The sequence below is a fragment of the Panthera pardus genome, unplaced genomic scaffold (assembly GCF_024362965.1).
Source record: "Panthera pardus isolate Hobbes unplaced genomic scaffold, ASM2436296v1 HiC_scaffold_17, whole genome shotgun sequence".
Classification (NCBI taxonomy): domain Eukaryota; kingdom Metazoa; phylum Chordata; class Mammalia; order Carnivora; family Felidae; genus Panthera; species Panthera pardus.
Genome location: NW_026526732.1, coordinates 93,721,412 through 93,740,753, shown reverse-complemented (window position 1 = coordinate 93,740,753; position 19,342 = coordinate 93,721,412). Strand labels below are relative to the sequence as shown.

The 19,342-nt window shown below is 34.2% G+C and overlaps 1 protein-coding gene across 6 annotated transcripts in view; it reads left to right on the top strand.

Annotated features, from left to right (window-relative positions):
- PHF3 (PHD finger protein 3) overlaps window positions 1–19,342 on the top strand; it is an 81,481-nt gene that overhangs the window by 47,737 nt on the left and 14,402 nt on the right. For 5 of the 6 annotated variants that reach the window (XM_019417645.2, XM_019417642.2, XM_019417643.2 and 2 more), the window contains 6 exons: window positions 3,858–5,640; window positions 11,255–11,564; window positions 14,287–14,470; window positions 16,360–16,507; window positions 16,601–16,757; window positions 19,055–19,171. In XM_019417645.2, coding sequence (XP_019273190.1) covers window positions 3,858–5,640; window positions 11,255–11,564; window positions 14,287–14,470; window positions 16,360–16,507; window positions 16,601–16,757; window positions 19,055–19,171 — 2,699 coding nt within the window. Of the gene's footprint in view, window positions 1–3,857; window positions 6,045–11,254; window positions 11,565–14,286; window positions 14,471–16,359; window positions 16,508–16,600; window positions 16,758–19,054; window positions 19,172–19,342 lie in introns of those variants that run through there. The other variant, XM_053904768.1, reaches the window with a different exon arrangement.

Sequence of the window (19,342 nt, the reverse complement as noted above, 5' to 3'; positions counted from 1 at the left end):
GGAGCTTTCTGATCTGCTCCCATGTGCACTGTATAAGCCTGATGCATAGCTATTATCCAGGGATCTCCCTTTTCTATTCTTCTGAGGATTCTGTTTGGTGTTATAGTTCTTATTTCCTCCTTTTTTGGCTTGCCTACTTCATTTTGGTGACACTTTTTCCAGTAGTTTTGTGTGGAAAAAGAACATGGAGACATATTATTTTAAAACTGTATGTCTGCAGATATATTTAATCTGGTCTTCTATTGGAATTACAGTCTGGTTGAATGTAGGATTCAAGGTTGAACATAGTTTTCCTTCAGAAATTTGAAAGTTTTCCTCTATTTTCTTCTAATTTCAGTGCTGTTGAGAAGTTTATTCTGATTCCTTTTAAGGAATTCCTTAATTTCTTTTAAGTAGAGTGTTACCTACTTTCTTTTGGAAGTTTGTGGAGTCTTTCTCTTCAGCTCTAGTGTTTTGATATTTCTGATAATGTGTCTTAGGGTAAGTGTATTTTATATATTGAACTCTGGGTACTCCATATTTCCTTTTAGTCTGAAAAGGACTATTATTCAATTCTGGGAAAACTTTTTGTATTATTCATTGGTAATCCCTCTATTTTCTTAGTTCTTGCTTTCTTGAACTCCTTATTATTCAAGTGTTAGAAAGGACTGATCCTTCCATTTTCTTGATCTTGCCTACTTTCTATCTCTTTATCTTTTTCCTCTCCTTGGTGAAATTTTCACATGTTTATCCTCCAACTTTTCCGTCAAATTTTGCATTTCTAATTTTTGAATGTTCTTTTTTTTGTTTCGGGATAGTCCTTTTCGTAGCATTGTGGTCTTGTTTTGTGGATGCAGTATCTTCTGTCTTTTCTAAGGTACTTGTGCTTTAAAAAGTGTTTTAAAAGGTGTTTTTGGTCTCCTTTCATAGTTATAGTTTCTTTTTTCTCCATGTTGTCTTTTTTTTTCCCTCTCTCCATCTTTCATGTTAGGGACTTTTCTAAAATGTCTGATCCTTGATTGCTTGCTCATGTTGAAGAGGTTAACACTCAAGAGTGTGTGGGTTGGGTTTTGTCTACTGTGAGCTTCACTGTGTGGTTATCTGGCTATGCTTTTTATTTTTATTATTATTATTTTTTTATTTTGAGGAACCCCTGTTGTCAGAATTGAGGTTATTTATTCCTTTAGGCTCAATTAGATTGTGTAATGGGAGTCCTTCAAGGAAGCTGACAGGGTGTCTCAGGTATATAACTTCACTTAATATCATACATTTCAGTGTACTTTCCTGCCACTTTTATCTGTGCCTGATGTTCCTTAGTCTAGAAACCCTGATTTATACTCTTCCAGAGAGCAAGCCTCCAAATCTTGGATTAGGACCAGGAAAGGGCAGTTGCCTGGCAGATGGAGTCAGGGAGAGGGAGCTAGTGGTCTGACTGCTTCTTAAACAGCTTTTAACTCCTCTTCATTTTAACTACCTGTCTTCATCCTCATTTTAGAATCATCTGGGGTCACCAGTTCCTAACCCTTTTGAGGTATTAATGCTATTGGTTCTTGCCCACGTTGCCATCTTAGGGTTTATCTCCTTTGGGTCACTTCTTGATCATCTCTTGTTTGGCTTCCAAAATTCAGGTTTTCTCCTGTTCTTCCATTCATTTTAGATTCATGCCTTTTGTATAGTTTTAGTGTGGTGTTTTGAGAAGTGGATTAAGTTAGATGCATGTTATTTACTTTTATCATCTTTTCCTCAATATATATTTTTAATCAGTTTTTAAAATCAATTATTTGGTAATACTTGTAACTTAAAGCAATGAAAAGAATAGGATGAACAGTATGGACAGGTAATGATAATGTTTGGCCTATACAGCCAGGATTCCAGCTAAGGCAGTTTATATTTAGAGGAGAAAAAAACAACTTGATCTTTGGCTCAATAAATCAGTTACTATTGGAAAACTTTTTTTTTTTTAAGGTTTAAGAGAGAGCGAGAGTGAGCGGGGGAGGGGCAGAGAGAGTGGGAGACACAGAATCTGAAGCAGGCTTGAAGCTCTGAATTGTCAGCACAGCCCTACGTGGTGCTTGAACTCACAAGCCGCAAGATTATGACCTGAGTCGAAGTTGGATGCATAACTGACTGAACCACCCAGGCGCCCCTGAAAAACGTTTTTTTAATCTTAATTACCTTTATGGTTGAATATGCTATTTATTTGTGACAACGTAGGTAATGGGTGTTAAAAGTTCCTTTACTTTATTTCAAGGCAGATGAATAAAGTAGAAGTGTAAACTATTACAAGCTGTCTTCAAAGCTTAAAATGCATAAAATACATAAAAATCTTATCCAGATATTGATAATGAACCATTAAGTTCTTAGTTATTTAAAAATGTTATATATCTGAGCATGTGGTGAACAGTTAGTAATCCACACAATAATCCACAAAATTTTTAAAAATTGTTGGGTGCTTACCTAATGAAGAAATACTGTGCTGAGTCCTGGGGGAATTAGGAAGGGTCTCTAAGATTGGGACAACCAGATAGTTTTTTGTTCAAACTAGGACACTTTTGAGAATAAAAGAATGTACTATTAATAATCACATCAAGACAGTAGGCATCACCAAGGACTGTTAAAGACAAGTGAAGACACCTGATACCTTCTTTAAAAGTTTAGTGGTAGGGGTACCTGGGTGGCTGTCGGTTAAGTGCCTGACTTCGGCTCAGGTCATAATCTCATGGTTCGTGAGTTCAAACCCCGCATCGAGCCCTCTGCTATCAGCTCAGAGCCTGCTTCAGATCCTTTGACTCCCTCTCTCTCTATCCCTTCCCCACTCGTGTTCTCTCTCTCTCTCTCTCAAAAATAAATATTAAAAAAAGTAAAAGTGGTATATGACAAATAAGCAGTGTTTAAGTATTGGTGCATAGTGGTGTTTTGCACTGAAGAGTAGGAAGGAGTCTTTTTATTTTTGGTAATTGATAGTATTTAATTTTCATGGTGTTTATTTGGAGGTATTGGATATGCATAGGCTTGGAAATAGTTTATTTTCTATTTCATTTTGTGGGTTGTTTTTCTGATTAGTGAATCTACTTTAGTTCTCTTTCTTTCTGTTTTCCTTGCACTCCATATGTGTTCCTTTTCTTGGAGGTGTATTCAGATAGGGAAAAGAGGAAAAACTCAAATAGTAGATTCTTTGTTAGGAATATTGTTAAAGGTGGGAAGCTTTGTTCAATTATTTTCATACTTTCCCCATTTTCTTTTATGGTATATTTTCCTGGCTTAAACTTCTTTAGTTGTAATTTCTCTTTATCTGTGGTACTATAGCATATACTTCATTTCTTAGGAATAGCTTATATGCTAAAATGGTGATATAAGTGAAGCACATTCATAAAGGAGTTTGAGTTGTGAGGCTGTGTTTTGAAACTCACACAGATCCTGTTTGTTATAGGTGGTTTAGTTCTTATTATATTGGCACCTGAATTTGTTTGGTATTCTTTATTTAAAGATACTTAATGTTTAAAACTGTATGACAGTCTTGCTTTATGATGGGCATTAATGCAAAGGAAACTCATTTATTTTGCTCCCTGCTTATTTATTATAGAAAAGAAACTTGATGAAAACATTCTTGTCTTATAGTAAAGTATAATATCAGTCTGAATTTTCTAGAAGTTTTTTCTCCTGTCAGAATTTATAGAACTTTGATAAATGTAAAATTTAACATGGAGATATATACATACATATATATGATCATCATGAGTAACTTTCAGTACATTTTCACTGAAATGAGCAAATTTATAGCTCAGAATAAAGAAGTGATGTATTCTAAATTGTATTGAAATAAAAACACATGGCAAAATAGCTAAGTTATTTTTATTTGTTTTTTTCCCTTGTGATAGAACAAGTAAGAAGTTTGCGACAAAGCACTATTGCCAAGCGTTCAAATGCAGCACCTTTAAATAGCACAAAAAAGGCATCTGGGAAGACTGTATCTGCCCCCAAAGCAGGGGTGAAACATCCAGAAAGGTGTCAGATTAAAGAAGTTTCTGTATCACCAAAACCTGAATACCATAAAGAGAGCAGAAGGAGCAGCCGACATATTGGACAAATTGACGTGGTACCAGAAGTATCAGTGTCTTCAAGTCATTCTTCAGTGTCGTCTTGTCTTGAAATGAAGGATGAAGCTGGATTAGATTCTAAGCAGAAGTGTGATAATCAGGGAGAAGCAAATGTGCCATCTCATGAATTAAATTGTTCACTCCTTTCAGAGACTTGTGTTAGTATTGAAGAGAAGAAGAATGAAGCTCTGATGGACTGTAAAGTCAAAACTGTTAGTAGCCCACTGTTTAAGTTTTCAGATAAAGAAGAACAGGATGATTCTATTTCAGTTAAGATGGATGGCACTGTTGTTGAAGAAGGGAGGGAAAAAGGAAAAGTTGAACAAGAATCAAATGAGACAGTAAAATTATCTCGTAAAGATGACCAAATTATTGAGGAGCCTGCATCTTCTGCCTCTCCTTCTGATGCTGCTGCTTGTACAAATCCAAATAAAACAGAAAAGAACCTTACAGGTTTGTCTGGTTCTGTGGATGAAGTAAATGAATGTAATATGGAATTGAAGAATACCCTGGAAGTTGCTGATAAAGCGAAGAACTCCTTTCAAAGAAATGAAATAGAATCTTTGGGTTATTGTAATGACACAGAGTCTAACGATAAGCAGTTGGAGAGTACAGAATTTAATAAATCAAACTTAGAGATGGTTGATGCTAATGCTTTTGAACCAGAAAGTAATATTTTAGAAAATGCTATTTGTGATGCACCTGACCAAAATTCAGAACAGTTGAATGTTGTTGAAAGTATTAAAATGGAGTCTCATGAAATAGCAAACCTTCAGGATGACAGAAGCAGCCAGTCAAGTAGTGTTTCTTGCTTAGAGTCAAAAAACATAAAATCCAAACAAACAAAACCTGTAATTCATTCTAAGCAAAACATGACCACAGATACTCTGAAAAAAATTGTTGCAGCAAAGCATGAACTAATGCATAACAAAACTAAGGTTAATGTCAAAAGCGTGAAACGAAATGTTGATGAACCAGAAACTCAGCAAAATTTTCATAGGCCAGTCAAAGTGAGAAAAAAACAAGTTGATAAGGATTCAAAAATTCAGAGTTGCAATTCTGGGGTTAAATCTGTGAAAAATCAAGCTCATTCTATATTGAAAAAAACATCACAGGATCAAAATTTAGTGCAGGTTTCCAAACCCTTAACTCATTCTCTGAGTGATAAACCTCATGGTCACCCTGGTGGCTCTAAAGAACCCCATCATCCTGCACAAACTGGACATTTATTACATTCCAGCCAGAAACAATGCCATAAGCCCCAGCAGCTGGCTGCAGGGATGAAAACCAATAGCCATGTGAAGGAAGAGCTTGAACATGCAGGTGGTGTAGAGCATTTTAAGGAGGAAGATAAACTGAAACTAAAAAAACCTGAGAAGAACCTACAACCCCGCCAGAGAAGAAGCAGCAAAAGTTTTTCTTTGGATGAGCCACCATTGTTCATTCCAGACAACATAGCTACTATAAAAAAAGAAGGTTCAGACCATAGCTCTTCATTTGAAAGCAAATATATGTGGACTCCCAGCAAGCAGTGTGGGTTTTGCAAAAAACCACATGGCAACAGGTGTGTGTGTATGTGTGTGTGATATGTGCATTAAAGAGAAATTGCTTTTTAGGGTAGGGTTATTTGAGAACTTTTTTATAGAAAGAAATTATTTAATATACAAAGACTTTTGCAGAAACAAAAAAACCCCTCATCAATCCTGGATAAATAATAGATGGAGCTACTGAATTTATAAATATGTCATCCTAGAACATTAAAAAAAAAAAAAAAAGCGTAGCCTGACCAACTGCTGGTATATACAGAAATGTTTTGTCATTGTAACCAGTTAGAGTGTGTGATTTAGTTGTTGCATCTGAAAGAGAAAAAAAACTTCCTGATCAAAAAATTGTTAACACTGCTTTGGGTCTGTAAGTTTTATTTTATTTGGCTTGAGAAGAACTAGTAATAAAATGTAAAGGTCATAATGGAAATTCTATTTTTCTTTTGAAGATATAAAAAATTCTAGTAAATCAAGCACACCATCACTTCATAACTATCAAACTTGACCTTGGAATGAAGTTTGATAGCTAAAACAACTGTTAAAATTACCTGGGTAGATTGTGTATGTAACATGGAACGGAGTGAAAACCTGTATTTCTCTTTTGAATGTTTTAGTGATTTGAAGGATTTCTCGTGAATTCCGATAGAAGTGATTTTAGGATTCAGTGTTTTATAGCTTTTTGACACTGCCAGACCCCCTCCCCCCACCATGTATTTTTTATTTGCTAGTGTTTTAAGAAAACAGGAGATGAAGTGGAGTTTGCAGCTGCAAGATTGTCCTGTTCGTGTTGAGATTGCTGTTGGAACTTCTATCAACACTGACATGATGAAAGAACATTATAACTTGCACTTTGTAATATTATCCTCACTCATTCATGAAAGTAAATATTAGGATGAGTTTTCCCAGCACTATCAGGTTACATTAAAATGAAGCTTTTTAGGTAGGGACAGTTTAGTAAAGTATGTTGTGTAATTATTTTGGTGTGGGAGGTGGTGGTTGGGCAGAGTGGGTGGGAGTTGTTGGAGCTATTCTGTAAAAAACTTAAAGTTTTATGTCGAACTGTTATGTCAAAGACATAACAAACTTTCATGCCTTTATTTGTGATTCAGTCCATGTCCTATTTTTAGTGTCGGCGGTTATTCTTTATAACCACATATTCCAGTTTTTAAAAATTGTGTCTTTGGATATTGTGCTACATTTGTCCTCACATATGTGTTGTAGTTTTTTTTTTTTTAATTAAATTAAATTTAATAGAAAACACCTTATTCAGATATTCTAAAGTGGGCTTGCTAAATTTTCAGAATTAAGGGCTGGGTGGTGCTTTTAAGTGTTCTTTTAGGCCAGCACTTTTTTCTCTGCCAGAATCTTTTAAAAATCATTACATGCTGACATGTGGTCTGAGTAATGCAAGAGGAGCCTTAGCTTGAAGGAGTTTCTAAAATGAAACTTGAGCCTAGAGTTACAAACAGTGTTAAGTGTGTTACAGTGTAGTTTTGTTGCAGATAAGCTACTCTTCTGATGGTTTGGCCCTCAGGAGTTTGCCAAGGCTTTTTAATGATGGCTCACTTTACCAACATCAACAGTTATTTTCCTAAAATGAACATTAAGTGTTAATGTTAAATCCTACTGTTTTTTTGTTTTTAACCTAATGCCACCTTCTGTATCTCTTCTATAAAACCTAGAGTTTCTTTGCCTCAGTGTGGAAAATGACTTAGAATAATACATATGTAGGGATTTTGAGTTTACTTTATGTAATTAACATGCATAATATATAATGACATTGGAAACAATTGGGAAGCAACATTTCACATTACATTTTGTGAATAAAGAAGCAAGCCTAAGTAATTGATTGTTTTTTCTTCACATATTAACTAGCCTTCACTACTTTTTTTGATACATCATGCTTGTATACATTTTTACTCAAAAAATGTACCTGTCATACAGCATGTAATTTTCCTATTTTAATCCATGTATAAATAAGATTATGAATTTATTAGGAAGGGCATATCTGGAAATAATTTTTGTCCATTTCATGCAGTAGCCATATGGAAAGCTATTTGTTAATATGACATTTTCTTGCACTTGTGACAGCTTTGCTTCTAAGGACTGTTTTATAACTCTTAAGCATTTTACATGTATTACAACTAAAGTTAGCTTCCTGTGTGTGCTTCCAGTTGGAAATTATATTTTTAAGTATGGATTTGTACATGACATCACCAAATGTAATGAATATTTGACCATAGGCAACACTATACATATCCTAAAGACAGTAGGTATTGACTTAACAATTTACACATCAAACTGTTGTTTTTGCTTCCATTTATTTTCATCAGCCTTACAACACAAGCATATTCATTATTTTAAAAACCGGACTACTTAATACTCCCTTTAAAAAAATCATCTTTGCACTTGTGTTTACATAAACCAGTTGGCATTTTGGAAGGAAGAAGTGTTAGTCTTTTCATAGTATCTATCCTGTAGTTTCTAGTTTTTTCCTACGTCTCCAGGTGTTTGTATTTTTAGTTTGTATTGCATTTTCTTGCCCAGCAATAGATGATTAATACATTGGATGAAATTTAAAAACAAAAAATCTCCATAGCATGATGGCTTTATACTCAAATTGTTTTTGTGAGAAGGAAATTTTCTTCCAGAATAAGATTGTTTTTCTCAAGATTTTAAGAGATTGACAGATAAGTATTTTCATCTGCAGATAAGATTGTTAGTGACAAAAACTGATTTAATATTTATGTGGAATAGAATCATTTTAGAAAAGAGTGAGTACATATACATTTATAGTGATATGGTCTAGATTGTCACTTAAATACTTAATCAGAACTGAAGACCCATCTTGTAACAGCTCCGTTGTTGGTAATTGTAACATGAACATGCTGAGAACAGTTTTCATTGTTGCTTGCCTCTCATTTACTTTAAAGAAACTTTAAACTTTTCTAAGAATATATTTTGGCTTATGCCAAAAAGGTTAGAATTTTAAATTGGTTTTTATCTTACACTAAGTCTAGTTTAGCTTTTTACTTTTAAACTTTGTGTATGAATATTTAACAATAGGAGATACAACAAATATTTCTGAACTCATCCATTTAACTGATGCATGCCTACTTGGTTTACTTAATTGATCCAGAGGTAAACTCCATACAATATTTATTTATTTATTTATTTGTTTATTTTTAATGAAATATTTAACATTCAGGTTATATAGTCTTTTCTGTAAGTGATTTTGCCTATTAATAATCAGAAATTCAAGGCTAGAACAGAAGATGGGTAGTAATTCTGTTAGCTATGTGATTCATACTCTCTCCCCTATCCCTCACATTTTTAAATCATGAGGAATAATACAAAAAGGGAAGAAAGTAATACTCTCTTTTTGTGATAGACCTTTTCCCCCCAATATAAATTTTCCCCAATATAAATACCCATAAAATTTGTAGTACTCCTCTAAGTTTCAGACCTAAAAATGATCCAGATTTACATTTTTGTAAAATCAGTTTTACTTTCAAGTGAGTTAATTTATTTTTTCCCTAGAACATGTGGAAATTATTTTTATCAATGACTTTTTAGAATTTTATTTATTTTTCTATATAAAATCCTAAACTATTAAGATAATCTGTAGATGGCGCTAGAGATTTGCTTTTCAGAGACTCACATTTGAGGAGACCTTTCCAAAACAGACTTGAAATGAGGCGTAATGAAATACAATTAGTTAATAAGTTTTGTAACCATAAAATAAGTTCCCTGATGAAATAAAAATTTGAAATTTAAAATCCATGCTTTATAATATTTAAGAGTTGAATTTGGGGTAAAAGCATAGTCATGGTCATAGTGTGTAGGTTTTTTAAGTAGTCTCATTGAAACTTAGTCTAGACTTGCTAATGTTGCTCTGATAGTGGAAATAAAGGGAAATGACTACTAGCTTTCCTTCGCTATTTCACAGACATATTACCTGCTTTCAAGAAATAGTTCTTATGACTTTGAAACCTGAAGTAGAAAAGCTATGCACTTGGATTTTTCAAACTTATTTATTCTGTTGGCTGGAAGATCTGTATCATTGAAACATGGACCCATCTAAAATCTCCCCAAGCCTAGACAGACAGACCATTTCTATCTTGCAAACAAATAACACATTGTTTGAAAGTTTTGTTGTTGGCTTATGAATCCAAAACATTGTGTTTTGTTTTATTTTAACATAAAACAGAAGGTTTTCTTGTTTCTGTTTTTTCCCTTGTCATGTTGGGGAGATAATGACTTATTTGATAAAGATAGCACAGACATTACCAGTTAGGGTAAAGAATGGTGAATCATAGGAAGAAGTCAGGTTTCCTTAATGGACAGCAGTAGCCTGATACACAATAGAAAGGGATACAAAGAAGAGAAAAATGTGCTGCATTTGAGGAATGAATATTTGCTGTGACTTTTTTCAAGACCTCTTGTAAGGATTAAATGTTGTTTTTATAGTTTCAACCTTCAAACAGAACCTCTGGTATATTTTGAGAGTTGGCTGTACCACCCGTTGAATTACCTTAAAACATCTTCCTGTTGGTCCACAGGTTTTTAAAATGGGTTTGACATTGTTGGTGCCACTGTTACCAAAATCAGCAGAAAGTCTTTAATTCATTAAAGAATAGACCTAAATCTCTTTATCGTAAGCTTTCAAACATATCATGAATTACCAACTTGAAGAAGAAAGGAAAATGTTAAACATGATTAAGTGAGTTCTCTAGTTTTCCTGACAGTGGGGTAAAAAGTATTTTAAAACGATAATTTCTCTCTCAAATTGCTGTTTGTACATCTGATTTACCATTCAGAAGTAATTCCAGATATTTCCAAGTTAGAAAAACAAGGTTTTTAGAGTCCTTAATCTTGTATCCATCCATAGGCTTTTTCGTTGGTTAGTGAAGTTAGATAAAAATCCGTAAAGGCAAACTTGTAAGTCGATTGGAAACTTTAAAAAATTCAGCCTGAATATTAATATCTTCATGTTAAGAACAATGATCTTTATTTGGAAAAACAAGTGTAGTAAGGAAGTCCACACTCAAAAGTACATACAAGATTCTTCAGCTTAATATAATCACTGTTATACCATGAAACCAGAATATTTTGACCTCAAAGTATAGTTACATAGTTAAGGTGGTTAATAAACAGTGCAAGAGTCTCCATTATGTTAGTTTTTGAGTTTTATATTTGTTGCTATCTCTTTTTGTCATTTCAGTATGATTCATTGGATGAATGATTCTTGAGTTTTATATATATCAGGTGTGTGGGGTAAATGTAATGGTAACTTTGATGGATTGTCTGTGATCACACTATCACAGATCTTACCACCCTTCTCAGTGGAGAAACGTTACTCTATGCTTTGTTATTCTGTGTAGTATGCTAACAAAGTTCAGTTGCACTTGATTTAACCATTATGGTTTTTTGTATTTTCTCATTCATACAAGTGGGGATGTATTTGACTTCTTAAAAGTTCCATTTTCATAGAATATTCTTTGAAAACTTGCTCCATGTTGAACTGACAGAGTGAAAAACAATGTCAGAAAATGATTAACTATTTAACTTGGGCATTTTTGACATTGGGTTTTTAAAAAATGTATTAAATCAAAGTTTTTTCCCTTCCCCCAGGTTTATGGTTGGCTGTGGGAGATGTGATGACTGGTTTCATGGTGATTGTGTTGGTTTAAGTCTTTGCCAAGCACAACAAATGGGAGAGGAAGACAAAGAATACGTGTGTGTGAAATGTTGTGCTGAAGAAGATAAAAAGACTGAAATAGTAGATGCAGATATTTTGGAAAACCAGGCTAAAGTTGAAGTCCATAGTGAAGATAGGACAATGGAATATGAAAAGCTTGGGTTATCAAAGCACACACCAACAAATGAAAAAACCAAATACATAGAAGATACAGTGAAGCACAAGGTCAAAATTTTAAAGCGGGTAAGGTGCTCATTAATGCATTCTTTTTATTTAAGAACTTTGTATGGACTGACAATTGGAAATTTCTTTGGGGTCTCCTGGATGGCTCAGTTCGTTGAGCATCTGATTCTTGATTTTGGCTGAGGTCATGATTCCAGGATCTTGGGATCAAACCCCGCATTGGGCTCCATGCTGAGTATGGAGCCTGGATGGGATTCTTCCTCCATCTCCCCACTGTCCCTTTTCCCTGCCCTCTCACTCTCTCGCACGTGCTCGTTCTCTCAAATAAATTTCTCTTTGGGTTTCATTGTTCTAAGAGTACCTTTTCAAATTTATTTTTCCATAAAAATGAATGGAATTTTATTTAAAATATTTTGGCAGTCTTGATGAAACCAGGTGGTGAAATCATCAAAACACATAGATTTTATTTCTAACAGTGTCTTATGCAGTTTCTAGTCTCTAGTTTGGTACTTGGATTTTCTGTGGTAGGATGTGTATGTGATCTTGTGGCATTAAGTGGTAATAAGCTCTACAGTGTACTTGCTAATAAGCTTTTTAAAAAAAGTTTTCCAGCTCATAAATATCTATCTACTAATTCTTAAACTATATTCGACATTGTCTTCAGGTAGAAGAGTTATTTTGTCTCTGTAAGGAAAAGTAAACTTAATTCTTTTGACATTGTCCCAGTGTTTGCTTGGAACCTTCACTTAAGAATTTCTATCTTAGAGTTGTCAGTTTTCCCTAATCTTATATTTTTAACTGATTTCTGAAAGTATTTCCTAAATAGAAATTTCAAGATATGTAATCTATTACAGGAGAAATGTATAAAAGATTCAGTGCTATATCTGATTGAATTTTTATGTTTTATTGTCTGCCTTTTTGTTACCTATGAATTTTCTATTCTTATAGAAATTTGTTGTTTTATAATGCTAGCGAAGAGTACAGTGGCAACATATATATGTGGATAGTCAACTATAATAATCCAAAAGACAGTGAACATGAATTGGAGAGTTAAGAAGGAAGTTTGGAAATCTTTTAGTTCAGCCATTTAGATTGAAGAATATAAGCATGTTTTCTCCAAAGTCATCTCCATTATTTACAAACTCAGTTTTTTGAGACATTCTTTATATAACAAAACTGGATTAAGTTGCAGTTTGCCAGTACTTGTAGCACCCAGCAATTTCTGTCTGACCAGACTTTTTGAGAATCAGATTATGTCCTTCTGGCATTTGCTATTGCTTTCTCTGTTGATTTGATGAGCGCCAAAGTCACTGATGGTATAGAATTGAGAACTCCATTGAGAATAGTTTATAGCACATCTTTGGAAAACTTCTGTTAATCATTAACTATTAATCATCACTTCTTGGATATAATATTTTGACCATTTAGAAATATAGCTCATTGTTTTGTCATTTAGCTAAGTTATTTCCATCCTGTCTAAAAAGACATAAAACATTGTAAATGTTTTGAGAGACCACTCTGTCCACTCTCTGTGTCAGAAAAGAAGTTGAGGTTGGTCTGATTTTGTAAATACATGTGCCCTTCAGGTTATTACTGCTTCCTTTTCTTTTTACTGATGAACTCTGTTGAATTTTGTTTGCACTTGTCTGATTTTAGTTTCTGGAATCTGCTTTTTAAGTTATCACTTCCTATCCCTAGATTTTATGTTGAACCATGTGTTGAGTTCCTATTGTGTGCCAAGTGTGGTACCAGACTTGGGTGTATAGCACTGATTAAGATATGTTCCTGGTCTCAAGTAATTCTAGTTGGAAAGATAGAAAATGAGTAAATAAAAAATGAGAGGATTCCTAGTCTAGAGAAAATTAGTGTTTTTTTTTTGTATGTACTCTAATTAAAACCTATGATTATATATGCCTATACACAGGGTTCTTCTCCCTGTCTTTCAAACACTACCATGATGTGATTAATTACTTTAAAGGGTTTTAGAATTCTAGTTCTGTAGTAGTTCTTTGTGGGCTATAATCAGGATGAGAATAGCAGGTATCCTGATGGTTTGTTCTACTTTATGGGAGCTAAAATTGCTAATAGATACAATGAAAAAAAATTGAACACTTGCTGTAGATGGATGTGATTTCATTTGTTTTAGAAAGTGGTGAAGAACATAGATACCTATTTCTCCACAATCTCTCCCTCCTTTTTCCATATCCACAGCTAAGAGAACTCTTATTATCTTGTATCTAATTTTCTTGCTAATATCACTACCTGGAAAGTGATATCCATGTTTTTTAAGTTTTCCTTTATAGGCTATTATGTGTTCTGCAGAAAATAGGTGCTTGACAAATGGATTTTGAATGAAAGGGCAAAGCTCCTTTTTGCTACTAATTGAGAGTTATTTGTGTACATCTTTAAAAATAACCTTTTAAGTATTGGGCTAAAGAATATAATGTTTGCTGGGGTGCCTGGGTGACTTAGTTAAGCGTCTGACTTCCATTCAGGACATGATCTCATGGTCCGTGGTTTTGAGCCCTGTATCAGGCTCTGTGTTGATGGTGTGGAGCCTGCTGGTTTTCTCTCTTCCTTTCTCTTTCTGCCCCTCCCCCATTCACACTTTCTCTCTTTCTCAAGAATAAATAAACTTAAAAAAAAAAAAGAATATAATATTTGCTATCTTAATGGATTGTAATACTAATTAGGTTTAATTTTTTTTTTTTTATCAATATACTCTTGAGCCTTGCTTTAGTAATTTTCATTCTAATGAATTAAATACTTTTTCCCCCCCCAGGAATCTGGTGAAGGCAAAAACTCATCAGACTGTAGAGATAGTGAAATAAAAAAATGGCAGCTAGCTCCTCTTCGAAAGATGGGACAACCGGTTTTACCTCGGAGATCCTCAGAAGAAAAAAGTGAAAAAATACCAAAAGAACCTTCAACTGTTATTTGTACAGGAGAAAAAGGTTCCAAACAAGGTAGTAAGATTAATAAAAATTATTATACACTAATAAAGCTATATTTATTTTATACACTATCAATTAGTATATTTAGGGAAATTTAACCATTTTAATATTTTAATGACAACAAAAATATGTGATTTACCTTTCTTGAAATTAAAAACTATTGCTCTAAATTCTGGGAAGTACAAATGAATTTAATAAGACCCCACCCTCATGGCTCTTAAATACGAATAGTAGAAGACAGATGGTGTGCTCTATCACGGCATTTAGGCACTATGAAGAAAAAATATAGTATTGGGGTAAAGAATTTTGATTTTGAAAAAAATCAAATGAGGTTGAAGTTGGTGAAGGAGGTATTGTTGGATTGTGAAGAGAGGAGAAAAAGTGTAAAATAATGTTTGGGGAAGTGGGAAAACAAGTTTACCAGGAAAACTTAATAGGATTAGGGCAGCAGATTGAGTTATCTACTTCAGTTTTGTGGTTATGAATTTATAGGGAGATCTGTTAGCATCAGTGTTTTTTCTCCAGTTGCCTTCAACTGTTTGTAGGCTGTTTGGGTGAAGGTTAAGGCTGGCTTTCACCAGGTTGTGGTTTTGCAAATACAGATGTTTAAAGCAGAGAGGATAAAGGTGTTTTGAATGCAAGGGTGTGGTAACAATGTTGGACTGTTTAATTAAAGTTGGTTATGTGGGAAAATGAGGACACAAATGGTAAAAAATGATAGATTTAAGTTGGGGCACCTTGGCTCAGTAGAAGAGCATGCGACTCTTGATCTTGGGGTTGTCGGTAATAAGTCGGTATGGTAGAAGGTCAGAGTACTGAGATGTTTCACATAGAGACTTTGGAGATGTTACATGAATTAGTAATGTTGGAATGAAAAATCATTTGAAAAGCTTAACGTGTCAAATTAACAATATCAAGCACAATTGTTTTAAAACCAGAGATTCATCAATTTTGTGGTACTGGAAAAATCATTAAATTATCTGCTCACCTAATAAATTCAGATCATATTTTCTAAATAGTTTTTAAAATTTTTGTTTTTGAAGATTTTATTTTTAAGTAGTCTCTACACCCAACGTGGGGCTCCAACTCACAACCCCAAGATCAAGAGTCTCACGCTCCACTGACTGAGCCAGCCTGGAGCCCCTTAATATTATATTATGTGAAAAGAAACTAGCTCTAAAAACCATTATCTAAAATGGGAAAAGGTGGGGGTGCTTGGCTGGCTCAGTCAGAATAGTGTGTGACTCTTGATCTCAAGGTTGTGAGTTTGAGCCCCACATGGGGTATAGAGATTACTTAAATTAAAAAAATAAAATGGGTAAAGGGCATATGCACTTCATAGGGCCACTTTTTAGTCACTTAATTTATAATTAAAATTCATTTAAATTAGAATTTTTTTGGTGAGGTGTAATTGGCATATAACATTAGTTTCCAGCATATGACAATAATTTGATATTTGTATGTATTGCAGAATGGTCACGATAAGTCTAGTTAACATGTCACCATATGTAGAATAGAATTTTAATGTCAGGAATATTTCAATATGGGTTCTGATGTTATTTCTATTTTTTAAAAAATGTTTATTTTGAGAGAGAGTGCGCACGTACATGTGCACAAGCGGGGGAGGGGCAGAAAAAGGGAGAGAGAATCCTAAGCAGGCTCTGTGCTGTCAGAGCAGAGCCTGTTGTGGGGCTCAGTCTCACCAACGATGAGGTCATGACCTGAACCAAGTTAAGGGTCAGATGCTTAACCGATTGAGCCACCCAGGTACCCCCTGATCTTATTTCTAAATAGTGATTTTTTAATCAGTCAATTTTGTTTAGAAGCTTAACAGTATGCACTAAAAAGGAAGATATCTTTTTAAAAACAGTTTAATGAATTTTGTTATTTGTTTAAATTAGGGGCTCATGAGAAGCAAGAGATAAGAAAGAAGAAAATTGAAAAGGGAGTGCCTAATGTGCATCCTCCTGCTACTTCTACTTCCAAGCCTTCTGCAGATCAGATCAGACAAAGCGTCAGACATTCTCTTAAAGACATTCTTATGAAAAGGTAACACACGTTATTATTGTAGAGGATTGAATCACATATGCTTACTATATGCTTATTGTATTTGAAGAATAATTGAATTATTCTAATTTTAAGACTTACAGAGTCCAATTTGAAGGTGCCAGAGGAAAAAGCAGCAAAAGTTGCCACAAAAATTGAAAAAGAGCTTTTCTCTTTTTTTCGGGACACAGATGCTAAATATAAGAACAAATACAGAAGTTTGATGTTTAATCTGAAAGATCCTAAAAACAATGTAAGTATGTTTTGTTCATGTCTATACCTGTTTAAGCTTCCAGCTTTCCTGAATATATTGGAATTTTAAGATTATAATACAACAGATCTATAATTTATTTCCTAAAGTGAGAATGTGTCATTTTATTTTATTTATTATTTTTTATTTAAAAAAATATTTTTTTAACATTTTTTTATGTTTTGAGAGCTAGAGAGAGCATGAGCTCTGAGCTGAAGTCCAACACTTAACTGCCACCCTGGCACCTTGAGACTGTGTCATTGTTTTAAAAAATTTTTTTCAGTATTTATTTTTGAGAGAGACAGAGTATGAATGGGTGAGGGGCAGAGAGAGAAGGAGACACAGAATTCGAAGCAGGCTCCAGGCTCCGAGCTGTCATCACAGAGCCCGACACGGGACTCAAACTCATGAACTGTGAAATCATGACCTGAGGTGAAGTTGGACACTTAACTGAGCCACCCAGGTGCCCCGAGACTGTGTCGTTTTAATAGTCTTTCGCTACTGCACTGAATTATGAATTCTGAATAGTGGTAACTAGTGTTCTATAATGAGTCTATTAAAATGTAAACTGCTAAGTCTGTCTTAACCTGATTTATGTGAATTTTCTTTCCGTTATGTCCCTTATTTAATCCAATTTATTAAAAATTTACTCAAATGTATTCTTTAAAAACTCTGTTAAGCTAAAATTCATAACAAATACTGTAATGGTACTTCTTTTTGTTTGTTTGTTTGTTTATTTTTGAGGGTAGGGGAAGGGTCAGGGTGAGAGGGAGAGAGAATCCCAAGCAGTCTCTGAGCGGTCAGCTGAACTCAGGAATTGTGAGATCATGACCTGAGCTGACACCAGGAGTTGGATGCTTAACTTATTGAGCCACCCAGGCGCCCCACTATAATGGTACTTCTGATTTGAATCTAAAAACAGAGCAGCAGTACTTAAAAAAAAAATTATGTAAAAAACACTATTTTAAAACGTTTCGTTGGGGCATCTGGGTGCCTCAGTCAGCTGAGCTTCTGACTTCAGCTCGGATCATGATTTCACAGTTCACAAGTTCCAACGCTGTGTTGGGCTCTGTGCTGACAGCTCAGAGCCTGGAGCCTGCTTCAGATTCTGCCTCTCTCTCTCTCTCTCTCTCTCTGCCCCTCCCCCACTCGTACTCTGTCTCTATCTCTCAAAAATAAACATTAAAAAAAAACATTTTGTTAATTCAAATAAGACTTTAATTCTAAATATCTTTTAGCAGTGAGGCAAATATTAATTGAACTGTTAATCATTTTCTGGCATTTCTTGTTCGAGACTTAGAGGAAATCTAAAAGCTATGTATATGAATGCAAACTCCTTACGTATTTGCTTAAGTTTTATAAGATTTTCACATAAGTGATAACAGTTTGTCAATTTGTATAATGATAGTTGCAATAGTATGTGATATGAGGTATTTTCTTAAAGTATATACTAACAGCTACTTAAGAGAAATCTACATTGTATAATCTGTCATCATAGTCCAGGGGATCAGATACTTCTTGAATTATATAGTCTGGAAGCTTTTCTTCAGTAAGTAAACATTTATTTCCATTGGGTTTCTTTCTTGCAGTTGGTTCTTTGCTCTGGAGTCCCTCCCAAGCCTGTTAAAATTTAAACTATGAAATCTTAAAAATATGAAAGACCTCACATTCAATAAAATTCTTTTATGTGGTACCTTGCTATTTACTACAGGTTGGCTATTATGACAGAGTGTATCACTGGGAATGCTCTGAGACAGAATCTTCTTTTGGGGGAGGGTGGGAGTAGGGGAACAGTTTTAATACAATTTTTGGATAGATGTTGTAATGGTTCTACTGTACCTGTTTCTTCACTATGTGTTGATATTTTTACATTTATTTTTTAAATGTTTATTTATTTATTTTGAGAGAGACAGAGGGAGTGTGAGTGGGGAGGGTCAGAAAGAGAAAGTGAGAGAGAGAATCCCAAGCAAGCTCTGCATTGTTAACGCAGTTTGTGATCCCACGAACCAAGAAATCGTGACCTGAGCTGAAATCAAGAGTCAGATGTTTAACCAGCTGAGCTACGCAGGTGCCCCTGTGTTGATTTTTTATATGAAAGGTGTGTTTGTTACCTTAGATGAGAAGTTCCTAGAATACAAGGTTGTCAGTAAATCTCTTTGTAGTAGATGATTTATAAATAGACATTTGTAAATCCGGTTTAAATATTGCATCTTTATTTATTACAAATTTTTATACAGCAGTTCCAATTTCTTTTAAAAATGTTTTCTTCCCCTTTTATTCCCATTTTTAAATATTTCCAGATATTATTTAAAAAAGTACTGAAAGGAGAAGTAACCCCTGATCATCTTATAAGAATGAGTCCAGAAGAACTAGCTTCTAAAGAGTTAGCTGCTTGGAGACGGAGAGAAAACAGACATGTAAGATTATCTATGAATATGTGTTTGGCTATATCAGAACCTGTATTTTTCAGCCATAGGGGAGAAATTATATATATACACAGAGGTAATTTAACAGAGTGCGCAGTAATACACACTTCCTGTTCTATGCTTCTTCTAAGTTACTTATCTTCCATTAACTGAGTTCTTAAA